Source organism: Triticum urartu, chromosome 7A (genome assembly GCF_056163025.1).
Source record: "Triticum urartu cultivar PI428250 chromosome 7A, HENAU_Tu73, whole genome shotgun sequence".
Taxonomy (NCBI): Eukaryota; Viridiplantae; Streptophyta; class Magnoliopsida; order Poales; family Poaceae; genus Triticum; species Triticum urartu.
In genome coordinates, this window is record NC_141879.1 from 634294520 (window position 1) to 634307977 (window position 13458).

At 43.7% G+C, this 13458-nt stretch overlaps 1 protein-coding gene and 1 pseudogene across 1 annotated transcript; one reads left to right on the forward strand and one right to left on the reverse strand.

Moving 5' to 3' along the window:
• The window catches only part of LOC125519163 (polyubiquitin-like), a 278280-nt pseudogene that overhangs the window by 105524 nt on the left and 159298 nt on the right, over nucleotides 1-13458 (forward strand).
• Nucleotides 9178-10619, reverse strand: LOC147960878 (uncharacterized). Its single transcript, XM_087535711.1, has 2 exons — nucleotides 9542-10619; nucleotides 9178-9221 (listed from the first exon to the last, which is right to left on the reverse strand). The coding sequence occupies exons 1-2, from the start codon at nucleotides 10290-10292 to the stop codon at nucleotides 9178-9180; spliced, it is 795 nt and encodes a 264-aa protein (XP_087391837.1). The 5' UTR covers nucleotides 10293-10619.

Here is a 13458-nt window from a genome sequence, read left to right on the forward strand (position 1 = left end):
TAGGTAGAATCTATTAAAGTTAGTACAAAGTTGGGTCATCTATTTTGAAACGGAGGAAATAGCTGCGGAGGATACATGGACGGGTGCGCGCTCTGGAGGATGGCCAGCCGGAGGCCATGGACAACGACGACAAAGAGATGTAGCTAGCTCATCGTATCTTCCATTCCATTCCATGTGGTTGCAAGAGATGTAACGACCTAGATGAGCCACGACATGCATGCATGCATTGTTTATCTTGGTTTTTTGGGAGGGAGGAGTGGTCGCGACGAAGGATGCTCCAGAGACAGCCAGCCATGCATGCATCTATCTCTTCTTCTGTCTCTTCAAATCAAATCAAAACACAAAACTTGAGGTACTTCCTCCGGTCCTTTTTACTCTGTATATTAGGTTTGTCTGCAGGCAATCTCATTCAACTTTGATCAAGTTTATACAAAAAATTATTAACATTCACATAACAACACCAATATCATTAGATCCATCTTGGAATATATTTTCATATTATATATATATTAGATATTATAGATGCTAATAATTTCCAATATAAATTTGGTCAAACTTAGCAAAGTTTGACTTTCGGCAAATCCAATCTGCAGAGTAAAAAGGACCGGAGGGTACTCTCGCTCGCTAAGGTAAAGGCGTGGCGTCATCGTGCGCGCGTGATTGCGATGGATTCACCTCCTCGCTACTACAGCAGTAAGTACGTACTCACGTACTACAGTTAAAAGTTAGTATAAAGTTTAGTCGTCTATTTTAGAACGAAGAGAGTACATGCGTGGGTTTGTTGCCTTGACATATTCTTTTTGAGTATGTGTATGACCGCTTTGCGTCTGTACTGTGTTTAAAAAAAATAAAAAACCAAAAAAGAGTCATCTAAAAAATAAAAAACAAATTCAAGAATCTGTATTTGGACATGATGATGATCACCAACAAACCCTAATGGAAATTCAACATAAAATCCCAGAAAAATTTTCAAGCTCTCCTTGCCTGAGGATAATCACACCTTTTTTGGTTTTTCTTTTTTATACCTCAAGTTTCGAGATCAACATATTTACCGCCCAATTTCTCGCGCACTGTGTTGGCCCCCGCTCTCATCCTTTGGATGTGGGCCGGAGGCTAGAGATGGGGATTGACTCGCAAGAGGTTGCGATTGACCAATCACAAAGGAATCAACACTCGCTCATAGGCTAGGCTGAGCTATATCTGAAACTTGCCCGGCATTCAGCGTGACCCCCGTTGTCAACCATGTGAATGAAATAAGTCGGGTCCTCTCCTAACTCTCTTCTATCAGATGGGGTCGGGTGACTCAGATCGGTTCGAGAGGGGACCACCTAGAAGGCCGGACCCGACGCTTGAGATCGCATGCGCCCCTCCCACTCCCGGTGCTGGGTCCCGTGCAACTAACACTCAACTATATTTTCTTGCCCAACTTTTTTACATGTCCCGCCTAAATTTTCTCTGGAAACATTCCGGGTCCTGCTCTCGCTCTCGCTCCCGCGATTAGGGCATCCAGTATAATAAATTCCTTTTTTGACAAAGCGTTGAAAAAGGAAAAAAATAGATGATTTCAATTGTAAGTACACGATGACATGTGCTACCCAGGCAGCGGTGTCAAGTCATACCTATGGCCATGGTTATGGCGCGCACACAAAATTAGAGTTCGGTGTGAGCAGTGGTTTCCGTGTTCCATGTTAATTTTGTATCCATAAATTGGTTTTGGATGAGACCCTCCTGTGGTCTTTTCACGTGAACACAGTATTTGAGGTCCTCTCCTACTATGTCTTTCATCAGACATGGATGCGCGGCTCCGATAGATTGTAGAAGAGTTCGATTTTGTGTGAAGGTCGCACTGACTAATCACAACTATCTATCTAAAAGGCTGAACAAACCACGCCACTCCATCCGTAGCGCGCGCACCTCATAATATCCCGCTCAATTCGCTCGTGCCAAATTATCCCGCCCGTGCCTCACACGTATTTTGCCTTAGGCTGGTCGTAATGGTAGTATCATACTTAATATCATGCATGCCAACTAAGCAATTTTGATGATGTGTCATAGCATTAAATGAAGAAAGAGAGAGTGTAGTATCATATCATGATACCGTATCATATTAAATGCTATGCTACTTTGTGTCATGCATGGCAATAAATAGAGTACTACATGATACTAATATATGATATTATGCATTAGAGAGGTAGTATCATACACTAGTATCATATGCATATGCATGATACTAGTATATGATACTCCCCATTACAACCAGCCTTATCCCGCGGCGTCGTGAAATTTTGGGGTTCAAACAAAGTTGAAAATCTGTGGCCATCCACCAGTCCACCAAACCCAAACCCCCAGTCAACTTCCAGCCGCATTTGTCTTCCTCCTCCTCCTCTCCCCAAACCCAAAACCAGCCGCCGACCAAATCCTCTCGCCCAACCACACCGGCGACCTCCGCTCTCCACCTCACCACCGGCGCCCCCACCTCTCCTCCTCCCTTCTCTTCCTAGCAGGATCCAGATCCAATCGAGCAGCTCGGTCATCGCAACCACGCTCCGGCAGAGGAGTCCTCTCCTTCCACCACCACCGCCACGGCGCCCTCCTCCTCCTTCCACCCCTAGCCGCCGGCCGCGCCCAACCTCCACAGCCCTCCTCGCGCCCGAAGCCCCAGCCCGCGGCCATGGCGTCTGAAACCCTAATCAAATCGCAGCAGAGGAGGTCCGAGCGGCCACGACGGCGCATCCGCCGCCGGTCCACGTCAGGCTACTTCTCCTCCACCACGCACCCCTCCTCCGGTTGCTTCTTCCCTCCCAGGGCGCAGCCATGGAGAGCGGCCAGAGGAGCAAGGACCAACAGCCCCTGCCTCCTCTCCAGCACGTGCTGGGGATTACGAGCGGCGTACGTGGTGAGCTGCCCCTCTCTACCCCCAAATCTACATGTACATCCACTGATTGACTGAAACTGGTTGGATGTTCAGTTTCTTCTGTATGATTAAATCAGTTTTTGATTCAAGCAAACTCAAGTTATTACTTTCTACTCCCTCTGTAAAGAAATATAACAACGTTTAGATCACTATAAACTAGTAATCTAAACGCTCTTATATTTTTTACGGAGGGAGTAAAACTGTTGAAGCAGCCAGTGATAAATTTCCAACAGAAAAATACTACTTATATACTGTACTAGTTGAAGAGACCACATTATATGTCACTGCTGCTGTGAAGTTGATTTGTTTTGGAGAGACCATCAGGAAAAGAATCTCTTGCAAGTGTGCTGTACTCAGAGCAACACATATATCATGTGTAAAATATATTTTTATGTGAAGGTATAACTGATTTACAAGACACAACAACAAAAATGCAAGGAGGAAACACTTTCGTCAGCTAGCTCTTTCAGATCACCTTGAAATCTATAATGCTTTCATGACAACAGTGCAATAGGACAAAAAGTTAGATATTGTTACTTCAATATCTCTCTCGGTAATTTCTGTTGGATTCAATGTAATAGTCTGACCAGGACTAAGGGTGTGGTTTGTTGATTAAGTGTGGAAAGCTAGTATCATGCAAGACAAGTTGTGATTTCAGCACTGAAAATTGATTATTGTTTCACTCAACAATTATTGCAGTTGGACATAGTCGATGGAAAGATGCAGTACCTGTTCGACGATGATGGTCGCCGTTACCTGGACGCTTTCGGTGGCATTGCAACCGTTTGTTGTGGGCACTGCCATCCTGATGTGATTGAAGCAATTGTCAACCAGGCAAAGAAGATACAGCACTCGCACTCCACAGTTATGTATCTGAATCAGGCAATTACGGACTTTGCTGAGGCTTTGGCGGCCAAAATGCCCGGTGATCTGAAGGTACTGTCAGCCTAGTAAAACATTACGCATTTTTGTACCTGAAAGTAATTTGGAATTTTATGGCTTATAAAAATTAAAATATAGGGTATGTATGATACACATAGATTATTTTGTTTGTTTCATTAAGCCTGTTTATGGATCCATTATTCATGGACTGTCCAACTACTAGTCTGTAGCCTGATTCCTCCAGCTAAAGGATTTATTTTTGTCTGTATACACTAGCTAGCTGTTGGGCTTCCTTGACATGCATCTCCCGTTTTACACAGATGAAGAAAAAGGAAATGTAAAACTTGCTGCGTTTTCTTAGTAGTTTCAATGGTGAACATCACTATGTTGATCATATCTACTATATAATTCACGTTCGACTTTTCGGTCTCCGTGTTCCGAGGCCATATATGTATATGCTAGGCTCGTCAAGTTTAACCTGAGTATTCCGCGTGTGCAACTGTTTTGCACCCGTTGTATTTGAACGTAGAGCCTATCACACCCGATCATCACGTGGTGTCTCGGCACGAAGAACTTTCGCAACGGTGCATACTCAGGGAGAACACTTCTTGATAATTTAGTGAGAGATCATCTTAAAATGCTACCGTCAATCAAAGTAAGATAAGATGCATAAAGGATAAACATCACATGCAATCAATATAAGTGATATGATATGGCCATCATCATCTTGTGCTTGTGATCTCCATCTCCGAAGCACCGTCGTGATCACCATCGTCACCGGCGCGACACCTTGATCTCCATCGTAGCATCGTTGTCGTTACGCCATCTATTGCTTCTACGACTATCGCTACCGCTTAGTGATAAAGTAAAACAATTACAGGGCGTTTGCATTTCATACAATAAAGCGACAACCATATGGCTCCTGCCAGTTGCCGATAACTTCGGTTACAAAACATGATCATCTCATACAATAAAATATAGCATCACGTCTTGACCATATCACATCACAACATGCCCTGCAAAAACAAGTTAGACGTCCTCTACTTTGTTGTTGCAAATTTTACGTGGCTGCTACGGGCTGAGCAAGAACCGTTCTTACCTACACATCAAAACCACAACGATAGTTTGTCAAGTTAGTGCTGTTTTAACCTTCGCAAGGACCGGGCGTAGCCACACTCGGTTCAACTAAAGTGAGAGAGACAGACACCCGTCAGTCACCTTTAAGCAACGAGTGCTCGTAACGGTGAAACCAGTCTCGCGTAAGCGTACGCGTAATGTCGGTCCGGGCCGCTTCATCTCACAATACCGCTGAACCAAAGTATGACATGCTGGTAAGCAGTATGACTTGTATTGCCCACAACTCACTTGTGTTCTACTCGTGCATATGACATCTACGTATAAAACCTGGCTCGGATGCCACTATTGGGGAACGTAGTAATTTCAAAAAAATTCCTACGCACACGCAAGATCATGGTGATGCATAGCAACGAGAGAGGAGAGTGTTGTCCACGTACCCTCGTAGACCGAAAGCGGAAGCGTTATGACAACGCGGTTGATGTAGTCGTACGTCTTCACGATCCGACCGATCCAAGTACCGAACGTACGGCACCTCCGAGTTCAGCACACGTTCAGCTCGATGACGATCCCCGGACTCCGATCCAGTAGGGCGTCGGGGATTAGTTCCGTCAGCACGACGGCGTGGTGACGGCGATGATGTTCTACCGACGCAGGGCTTCGCCTAAGCACCGCTACGATATGACCGAGGTGGAATATGGTGGAGGGGGCACCGCACACGGCTAAGGAACGATCACGAAGATCAACTTGTGTGTCATGGGGTGCCCCCCTCCTCCGTATATAAAGGAGGGAGGAGGAGGGGGCCGGCCAAGGGGGTGGCGCGCCCTAGGAAGGGGAAACCTACTCCACAAGTAGGTTTGCCCCTCCCTTTCCTAATCCAAGAAGGAGGGGGAAGGAAGGAGTGGGAGAGGGGAAAGGCAAGGGGGGGGGGCGCCCCCCCTTCCTTGTCCTATTCGGACTCAAGGGGAGGGGGCGCGCCTCTTTCCCTGTCCGGCCCCTCTCTCTCTCCACTAGGGCCCAACAAGGCCCATTAGTTCCCGGGGGGTTCCGGTAACCCTCCGGCACTCCGGTTTTCTCCGAAATCACCTGGAACACTTCCGGTGTCCGAATATAGTTGTCCAATATATCAATCTTTATGTCTCGACCATTTCAAGACTCCTCGTCATGTCCGTGATCACATCCGGGACTCCGAACAACCTTCGGTACATCAAAACTTATAAACTCATAATAAAACTGTCATCGTAACGTTAACCGTGCGGACCCTACGGGTTCCAGAACTATGTAGACATGACCTAGAACTGTTTCCGGTCAATAACCAATAGCGGAACCTGGATGCTCATATTGGCTCCTACATATTCTATGAAGATCTTTATCGGTCAAACCGCATAACAACATACGTTGTTCCCTTTGTCATCGGTATGTTACTTGCCCAAGATTCGATCGTCGGTATCCAATACCTAGTTCAATCTCGTTACCGGCAAGTCTCTTTACTCGCTACGTAATGCATCATTCCGTAACTAACTCATTAGCTACATTGCTTGCAAGGCTTATAGTGATGTGCATTACCGAGATGGCCCAGAGATACCTCTCCGACAATCGGAGTGACAAATCCTAATCTCGAAATACGCCAACTCAACATGTACCTTCGGAGACACCTGTAGAGCTCCTTTATAATCACCCAGTTACGTTGTGACGTTTGGTAGCACACAAAGTGTTCCTCTGGTAAACGGGAGTTTCATAATCTCATAGTTGTAGGAACTTTGTATAAGTCATGAAGAAAGCAATAGCAACATACTAAACGATCAAGTGCTAGGCTAATGGAATGGGTCAAGTCAATCACATCATTCTCCTAATGATGTGATCCCGTTAATCAAATGACAACACATGTCTATGGTTAGGAAACATAACCATCTTTGATTAATGAGCTAGTCAAGTAGAGGCATACTAGTGACATATTTGTCTATGTATTTACACATGTATCATGTTTCCGGTTAATACAATTATAGCATGAATAATAAACATTTATCATGATATGAGGAAATAAATAATAACTTTATTATTGTCTCTAGGGCATATTTCCTTCACCTGTTTCCTTGAGTAGATCCAAGATATGCTTCCGTTGTGAGAGGAAGATACCCTTTGATCCTCGTGAGACCTCTATACCAAGAAAGTATCTTAGTTGTCCCAAGTCTTTCACTTCAAACTCCTATGCAAGGTGATGTTTCAGACCTGCAACTTCTTTGGAATCATCTCCAGTAACCACAATGTCATCTACATACACTATAAGGATTGCCACTCTGCCATCAGTGTGCTTATAAAATAGTGTATGATCGGCATTGCTTTGAAGATAACCCCTTTTTAGCATGGCTTGTCTAAACCGATCAAACCAAGCTCGTGGTGACTGCTTTAAGCCATACAAAGAGCCATGCAAGCGCATCACCTTTCCAATGGTTTGACTCGACTCAAACCCAGGTGGAATATGCATATATACCTCTTCTTGAAGATCACCATGAAGGGAAGCATTCTTCACATCCATCTGATAAATATACCAACCTAGGTTTATAGCACATGATATTAGCGTCCTTATTGAATTCATCTTTGCCACTGGTGCGAAGGTCTCTTCATAATCGATTCCATATGTTTGTGTGTAGCCCTTTGCAACAAGGCGTGCTTTATATCTCTCCACCTTACCCTCAGGAGTGTGCTTAATAGTGAAGACCCATTTACATCCTACAGGTTGCTTGCCTGGTGGTAGATCCACGAGCTCCCAAGTCCCATTCTTCTCCAAGGCTTACATCTCATCAAGCATTGCTTCCTTCCATTTTGGGTCCTCTATAGCAGTTTTCCAATTAGATGGTGTGGACACAGAGTCTAAAGAGGCAATAAAGCTTTTGAATGGTAGACTACAGTAATCATAGGAAATGAAATTCGCTATGTCATGTTTAGGTCCAACAAAATCTTTGAGCTGTCCTGGGATGATTCGATTTCTAATTGGTTTCCTCAAAGCAATAGGTTGATCATCTTGAGGAGTATGAGTAGATAATTGGTTATCACTTTGCCTTGCGGTGCTAATAGGAGCAATGGAACTAGAAGAGTTAGTGTTAGTACATGGGTCCTCATGCATGGTAAGCTCACCCTCTTGAGAAGGAAGTGAAGTATTTTCCATTGTATCTTGTATGTCTCCATGACCAGAACCATTAATACACCCATCATTATTTGTCTCCTCCCCCTGATTTTGAGCATTATCAAGAATGGGTAACCCACCTGAAGTGGAAACAAGAATAGGGCTTAATGGAGGGCCTCCATCATCACTCTCCCCCTCTTGTTGCACTTCAGGTGGGGATAAGGCAATGCCAGTGTCATTTGTTGGTCCATAATATGATTCATGTTCACGGAACGTCACATCCATGCTCACAAAAAAACGACGCTCCGAAGGACACCAACATCTATAACCCTTTTGGGAGGCAGAATAACCCATGAAAACACATTTGAGAGCACGAGGGTCTAATTTTCCAACAGAGTTCCTATAGTCGTGCACAAAGCAAACACACCCAAAGACCTTCGGAGGAACTACAAAATCATTAGATTTCAAGAGACACTCAACAGGTGTCGTATGACCAAGAACCCGAAGAGGCATACGGTTTATCAAATATGTTGCAGTTTTTATTGCTTCCCCCCAAAGAAATTTAGGCACATTCATTGTAAACATAAGTGAGCGTGCAACCTCAAGCAGATGTCTGTTTTTACGCTCTGCAACACCATTTTTCTCTGGAGTGTTAACATAGGTCGTTTGATGTTCAATGCCATTTGAGGCAAGGAACTGTCCAAATTCTTGGTTGACATATTCAGTTCCATTATCTGAACGCAAAGTTTTAATAGTTTCCCCATGTTGATTTTTAATAAGAGCACATAGATCTTTAAAACCCGAGAACACGTCACTCTTACGCTTCAAAAGATAAAGCCAAGTGTAACGACTAAAGCAATCTATAAAAGTTACAAACCATCGATGTCCATAAATGGAGTGAACCTCACAGGGTCCCCAAACATCAGAGTGAATCATTTCAAATGGTTTGTCACTTCTTAAACCTATACTAGGATAGGAACCCCTTGTATGTTTAGCCAATTCACAAGCATCACATACCAGGAGCTCCCTGGGAGACAACTTAAAAAGAGAAGGGTAAATATGAGATAATGCCACAAAAGAAAGATGTCCAAGCCTGTGATGGTGTAGTAGTAGTTCTTGACCAGGAGACAGACATGATGCAAAAGCAACTTCATCACTTCCTTCATCAAGATAGTAGAGTCCATCATGCACGGTCCCAGTCGCCAACAATCTCCCTGTGTCTATGTCCTGAAAAGCACAACAGGTAGGATCAAACCAACATCTACAATTAAGGGATTGAGTAATAGAGCTAACGGACAAGAGATTGACTGGAAATTTTGGAACATGTAGGACAGGGGATAAGGACAATGTCTTAGTGCACCTGACAGATCCACGTCCTGTAATAGGTGCCATGGATCCATCAGCTACACGTACCTTGTCCTTACCAGAACAAGGTGTATAGGAAGTGAATAAATTCGAGACTCCTGTCATGTGGTTAGTAGCTCCTGTATCAATAATCCAAGATTTTGGTTGTGCTCGAGAAGTGTGGACCTGATGATTTGGCATACCTTGGTCAGAAGTGATATGAAGGCTAGACTCAACTTTAGATGAACCTTGAGAGGAAGAGGAGCCTTCTGAGAGTCTAAGCTTGGAAGTGAAATCCTCAAGAGCTCGCACATCTACCACTGGCAGCTCCCTTGTGGATGTAGTGAGATTAGCATGTCTTTTACTTGCTCCCTGAACTCCCCCTAGCCGAGACTTCCCTTTTTCCCACCAAGATGGATAGCCATGCAGCTCAAAACACATATCCTTTGCATGTCCGGTCCTTTTGCAATGGTTGCAAAATAGTTTGCTTTTATCTATTTTACCAAACGGCCTTGGAGCATGGCGAGCTTGTATGGATAGGGCTGCACGTGCATATGAATTTTCCTGACCATGCTCCTTGGGTTGAATAAGACGAGTCTCCTCCTCAATCACACTAGAGATGATATCGTCAAGGCTTAGCCATTCAGTTTTGGAGAATATTAGCTGACGACGGAGGTCAAATTCCTGATTCAGGCCATCAAGGAAGAGCTTGCCCACAAATGGTTCAAACCAGGTATGGTGAATAGCCATGTCATTCTTGTCAACGGGTTGAAATGGATGGTAATAATGCAACTCCCTGTACAATCTCTTTATCTCACCAGCATACTCAGTCACTGATTTTGAGCCTTGCTTTAAGTGAGTCAACTCCTGCATGATGCGAGTAGCCTGCATCTTATTTGATTTTCCTGAGAATTGCTTCTCTAAAGCTCTCCACACTTCAGATACAGTGGTCATAGTCTCAACTTGCTCTCAAATTGATGGTTCCATGCTTCCTAATAACCAGACCAACACTCTGTCATTGATCTGTTTTGTGCTAGTGCCACTTTCATCAGCACTACGCAATTCTTCGTAACCATGATAACTCAGGATTAACTGGGCATGTCGTGCCCAACTGATGTAATTGCCCGGTCCAGCCAACTTCACCGGATTAGGCTCAAGCGCATACTTGACTGCTTCAGGAACCAATTTGAGTTGTTGTTGCTGCTCAAATACTTTGCTAAAAATTTCATATAACTTATCCACACTACTATCCCCTGACTTCTCCTTGGTTGGATCTGCCATGATTTACCACCACCAAAAGAGCCAGTCACACAGGACTTCTTTTGCAGCACTCCACCAGCAACAACACACAAGCAGCACAAAAGCAAAGTACTAGCAGAGTCGATGGCAACTAAATGTACTAGTACTCTCGAATGCACACAAGTAGCAGAAGTATTTTAATCCGGCCACCAAGCAGAGATGAGATATACGGCAACACTAATCACAGTTGACCAAAAGCAACCACAATCAGCAATAGCAAGCCAGCTTACTCCTTCGGCAGGAACAGCCGCACCAAGCAGTTTCCCAGCGTCAGAGTATGGCAAATACCAGGAGTACGCTCAGCCACACCGGACGGCAGCTCGAGTGCGCAACAATCACCACCGATAGCCAAAAATCACGGCAACACAGCACCGCAGTAGGTTGAAATCACAGCAAAAAACAGAGAAGATTAACCTGCTCCGATGCCATGTTGAAAATCATATGAGATTTGAGTGATTTGAGCTAGGGATTTGAGGGAGCATGAAGAGGATTTGGGGAAACTCTGGATCATTCCACACCGATCCCTTCTCTATGTACTCATTTATATTTGTTTGTACAATTTACATTTTAGTCCCTAAGAAGTCACCTAATTACAGTATTCATACACCAACAAGTATCTTTCAAGTATAATGTCATTGTAGGGTAGTAAGGAAGGCAACAGATTTAAACTTTATTAACCATACATGAGAGCTCAGTGTTATTTCATGAAGAAAAGTAAATGTACAACATCTTACAGTTCCACTTAAAAGATGCTAGCCACTTACAACAACTACATTCACGTTAAACATCCATACTAGATTTAGAGATAGCAAAACACTACACTCTGGTTGTAGGCGCCCCAGATGATTGAGCAATCATCACCAAGGAGCAGCCGTCAAAAGCTACCCTGCGTATGCCACATGCCATATCACCACGGAGTCCCATTTCTAAGCCTGTGATCCTGTTGGGTGTCATAGAATCATGAAATTCTTTCATTTGATCCTGAGGCAATCAAGTTCAGTTGCTGCAAAGCCTTCTAAAAAATCTTGCCGGTCTTCCACTCCTCTAATAGAGCATAAGGATAGTCTATCTCCTTCCCAATGGCATCAGGCAAAAACTCTTTTGGTAGTGCCAATAGTGAGTCGTCAGCTTGATGTGCAAATACACCCACCTTGTGCGCTTCCCGGGATAATATCCTGATCTGTTTCAAGATATCATCCAGTGATGTTATCTGATATCACCCTTACTAACAATGATATGCTTCTTGTTGTGGGTCAGTTGCATGTTGATTGCTTTCTTAGCTTCACTTGAGTAATGTCCGTAAGTCTGAATCCAATATGATGGTGGAGGAGCTGGTGACGAAGCAACCTCAGTAGCGCTCGAAGGTGGAGAAGCGGCTGGTGAAACTGCAGCCTCAGTCTCACTTGAAGGAGCAACCTCAGTAGCGGTCGGAGGTGGAGAAGCGGCTGGCGAAACTGCAGCCTCAGTCTCACTTGAAAGAGCAGCCTCTGGCTCACTAGATGGTGCACAGGTAGGTTGCGAATTAGGCGTATCTAGATAAGTCCTTGCAACAGTAATTGATTCGCAAACTGCATTGAGAACGCATTGGATGCGTGCAGCTTCAGCTATATGAACTACGAAGATTTTGATAGCTTGCTTCAATAAATCTGTAGACCTTCCGTCGCACTTGGATATGACATGAAATGCGTGTCTGAGGGCTTCAGCTCCTACCCATGTGTCACTGACACTATGCCCACCAACGCCAGCAGCGGTATAACTACCCGTAAAGTCAAGCACAGTGTATCCTCATCACATATAAAATCCTTCTCTTTTTGAATACAAACATACCGTGATCATTTCTGAAGGCTCTGAAATATAACTTGTTTGCCAAAATTGGAAAGTTGATGGATTTTTTGCAGTGTAAGACCTCAAGATGGAATGTACCTACTCCTGGTGGAGTATATACCTCGCTCCCAGGTCCATAGATAGATGAGACATCAACACGCTCCCCATAGTCATAGCAAAACTGCCGCAACTTTGCAATTACTTTCATCAGGCTCGATTTCACTTGAGCTTTCGTACCATCCAAACATAAAACACTGGAGTTCTTTGCCTTCAAAACGATTTCATCCTGAAACTTTCTCTGCAAAAACATCAAAAATTAAGTTCACAATTTACATGATGACAATGAAAAAAGAAAGAATGCAGGAATTTAACTCGTTAGTGTAACCGATAATCCATGCTTGCCTAAGCTATAAACAATAGCCATGATGAAGCCCTTGAACAGAGGTTCCCCTATACATTTAATAAACAAACCTGATAAAGAATACCCATGATTATACCCTTGGACTTAAGGAGATTAATTTAATTACATACATTTTCTACTTCCAGACTTTTTCTCTATTAACCATTAGTGGTTGCTGCTTTTCCTTCATTGTTCATTCGCCATTTTTTGTTTCAGATTTATCATATTCTTCATGTTTTGAATGAGCTGCCAGGGAAGGAATATTGGTTTTACAGTTCTCTCTGTCAGAGGCCAGCTGAGTCATGCTTACTTTATTAACTTTGCTATTAGACAGATGGAACTATTTGATTTTTCCCATTCAATTAAGCAATCTTTTGAGGAGCTTGAAATGAGCTTGAAATAAATAATATTTCCCCACCTAAAAACATTTCTCTTCATCAGAAGACTAGATACTTTAAACAAGTTTAAAGCAAAAGATTTCAACATCATGATTCACACCAATGTGGCAAGCCTTGGTATTGACAATTAAAGAGTTTGCCCACCTAATGCCAAACAGCATGGAACAAAAATGGTGTAGCAGAACCAAATAGCAATGGC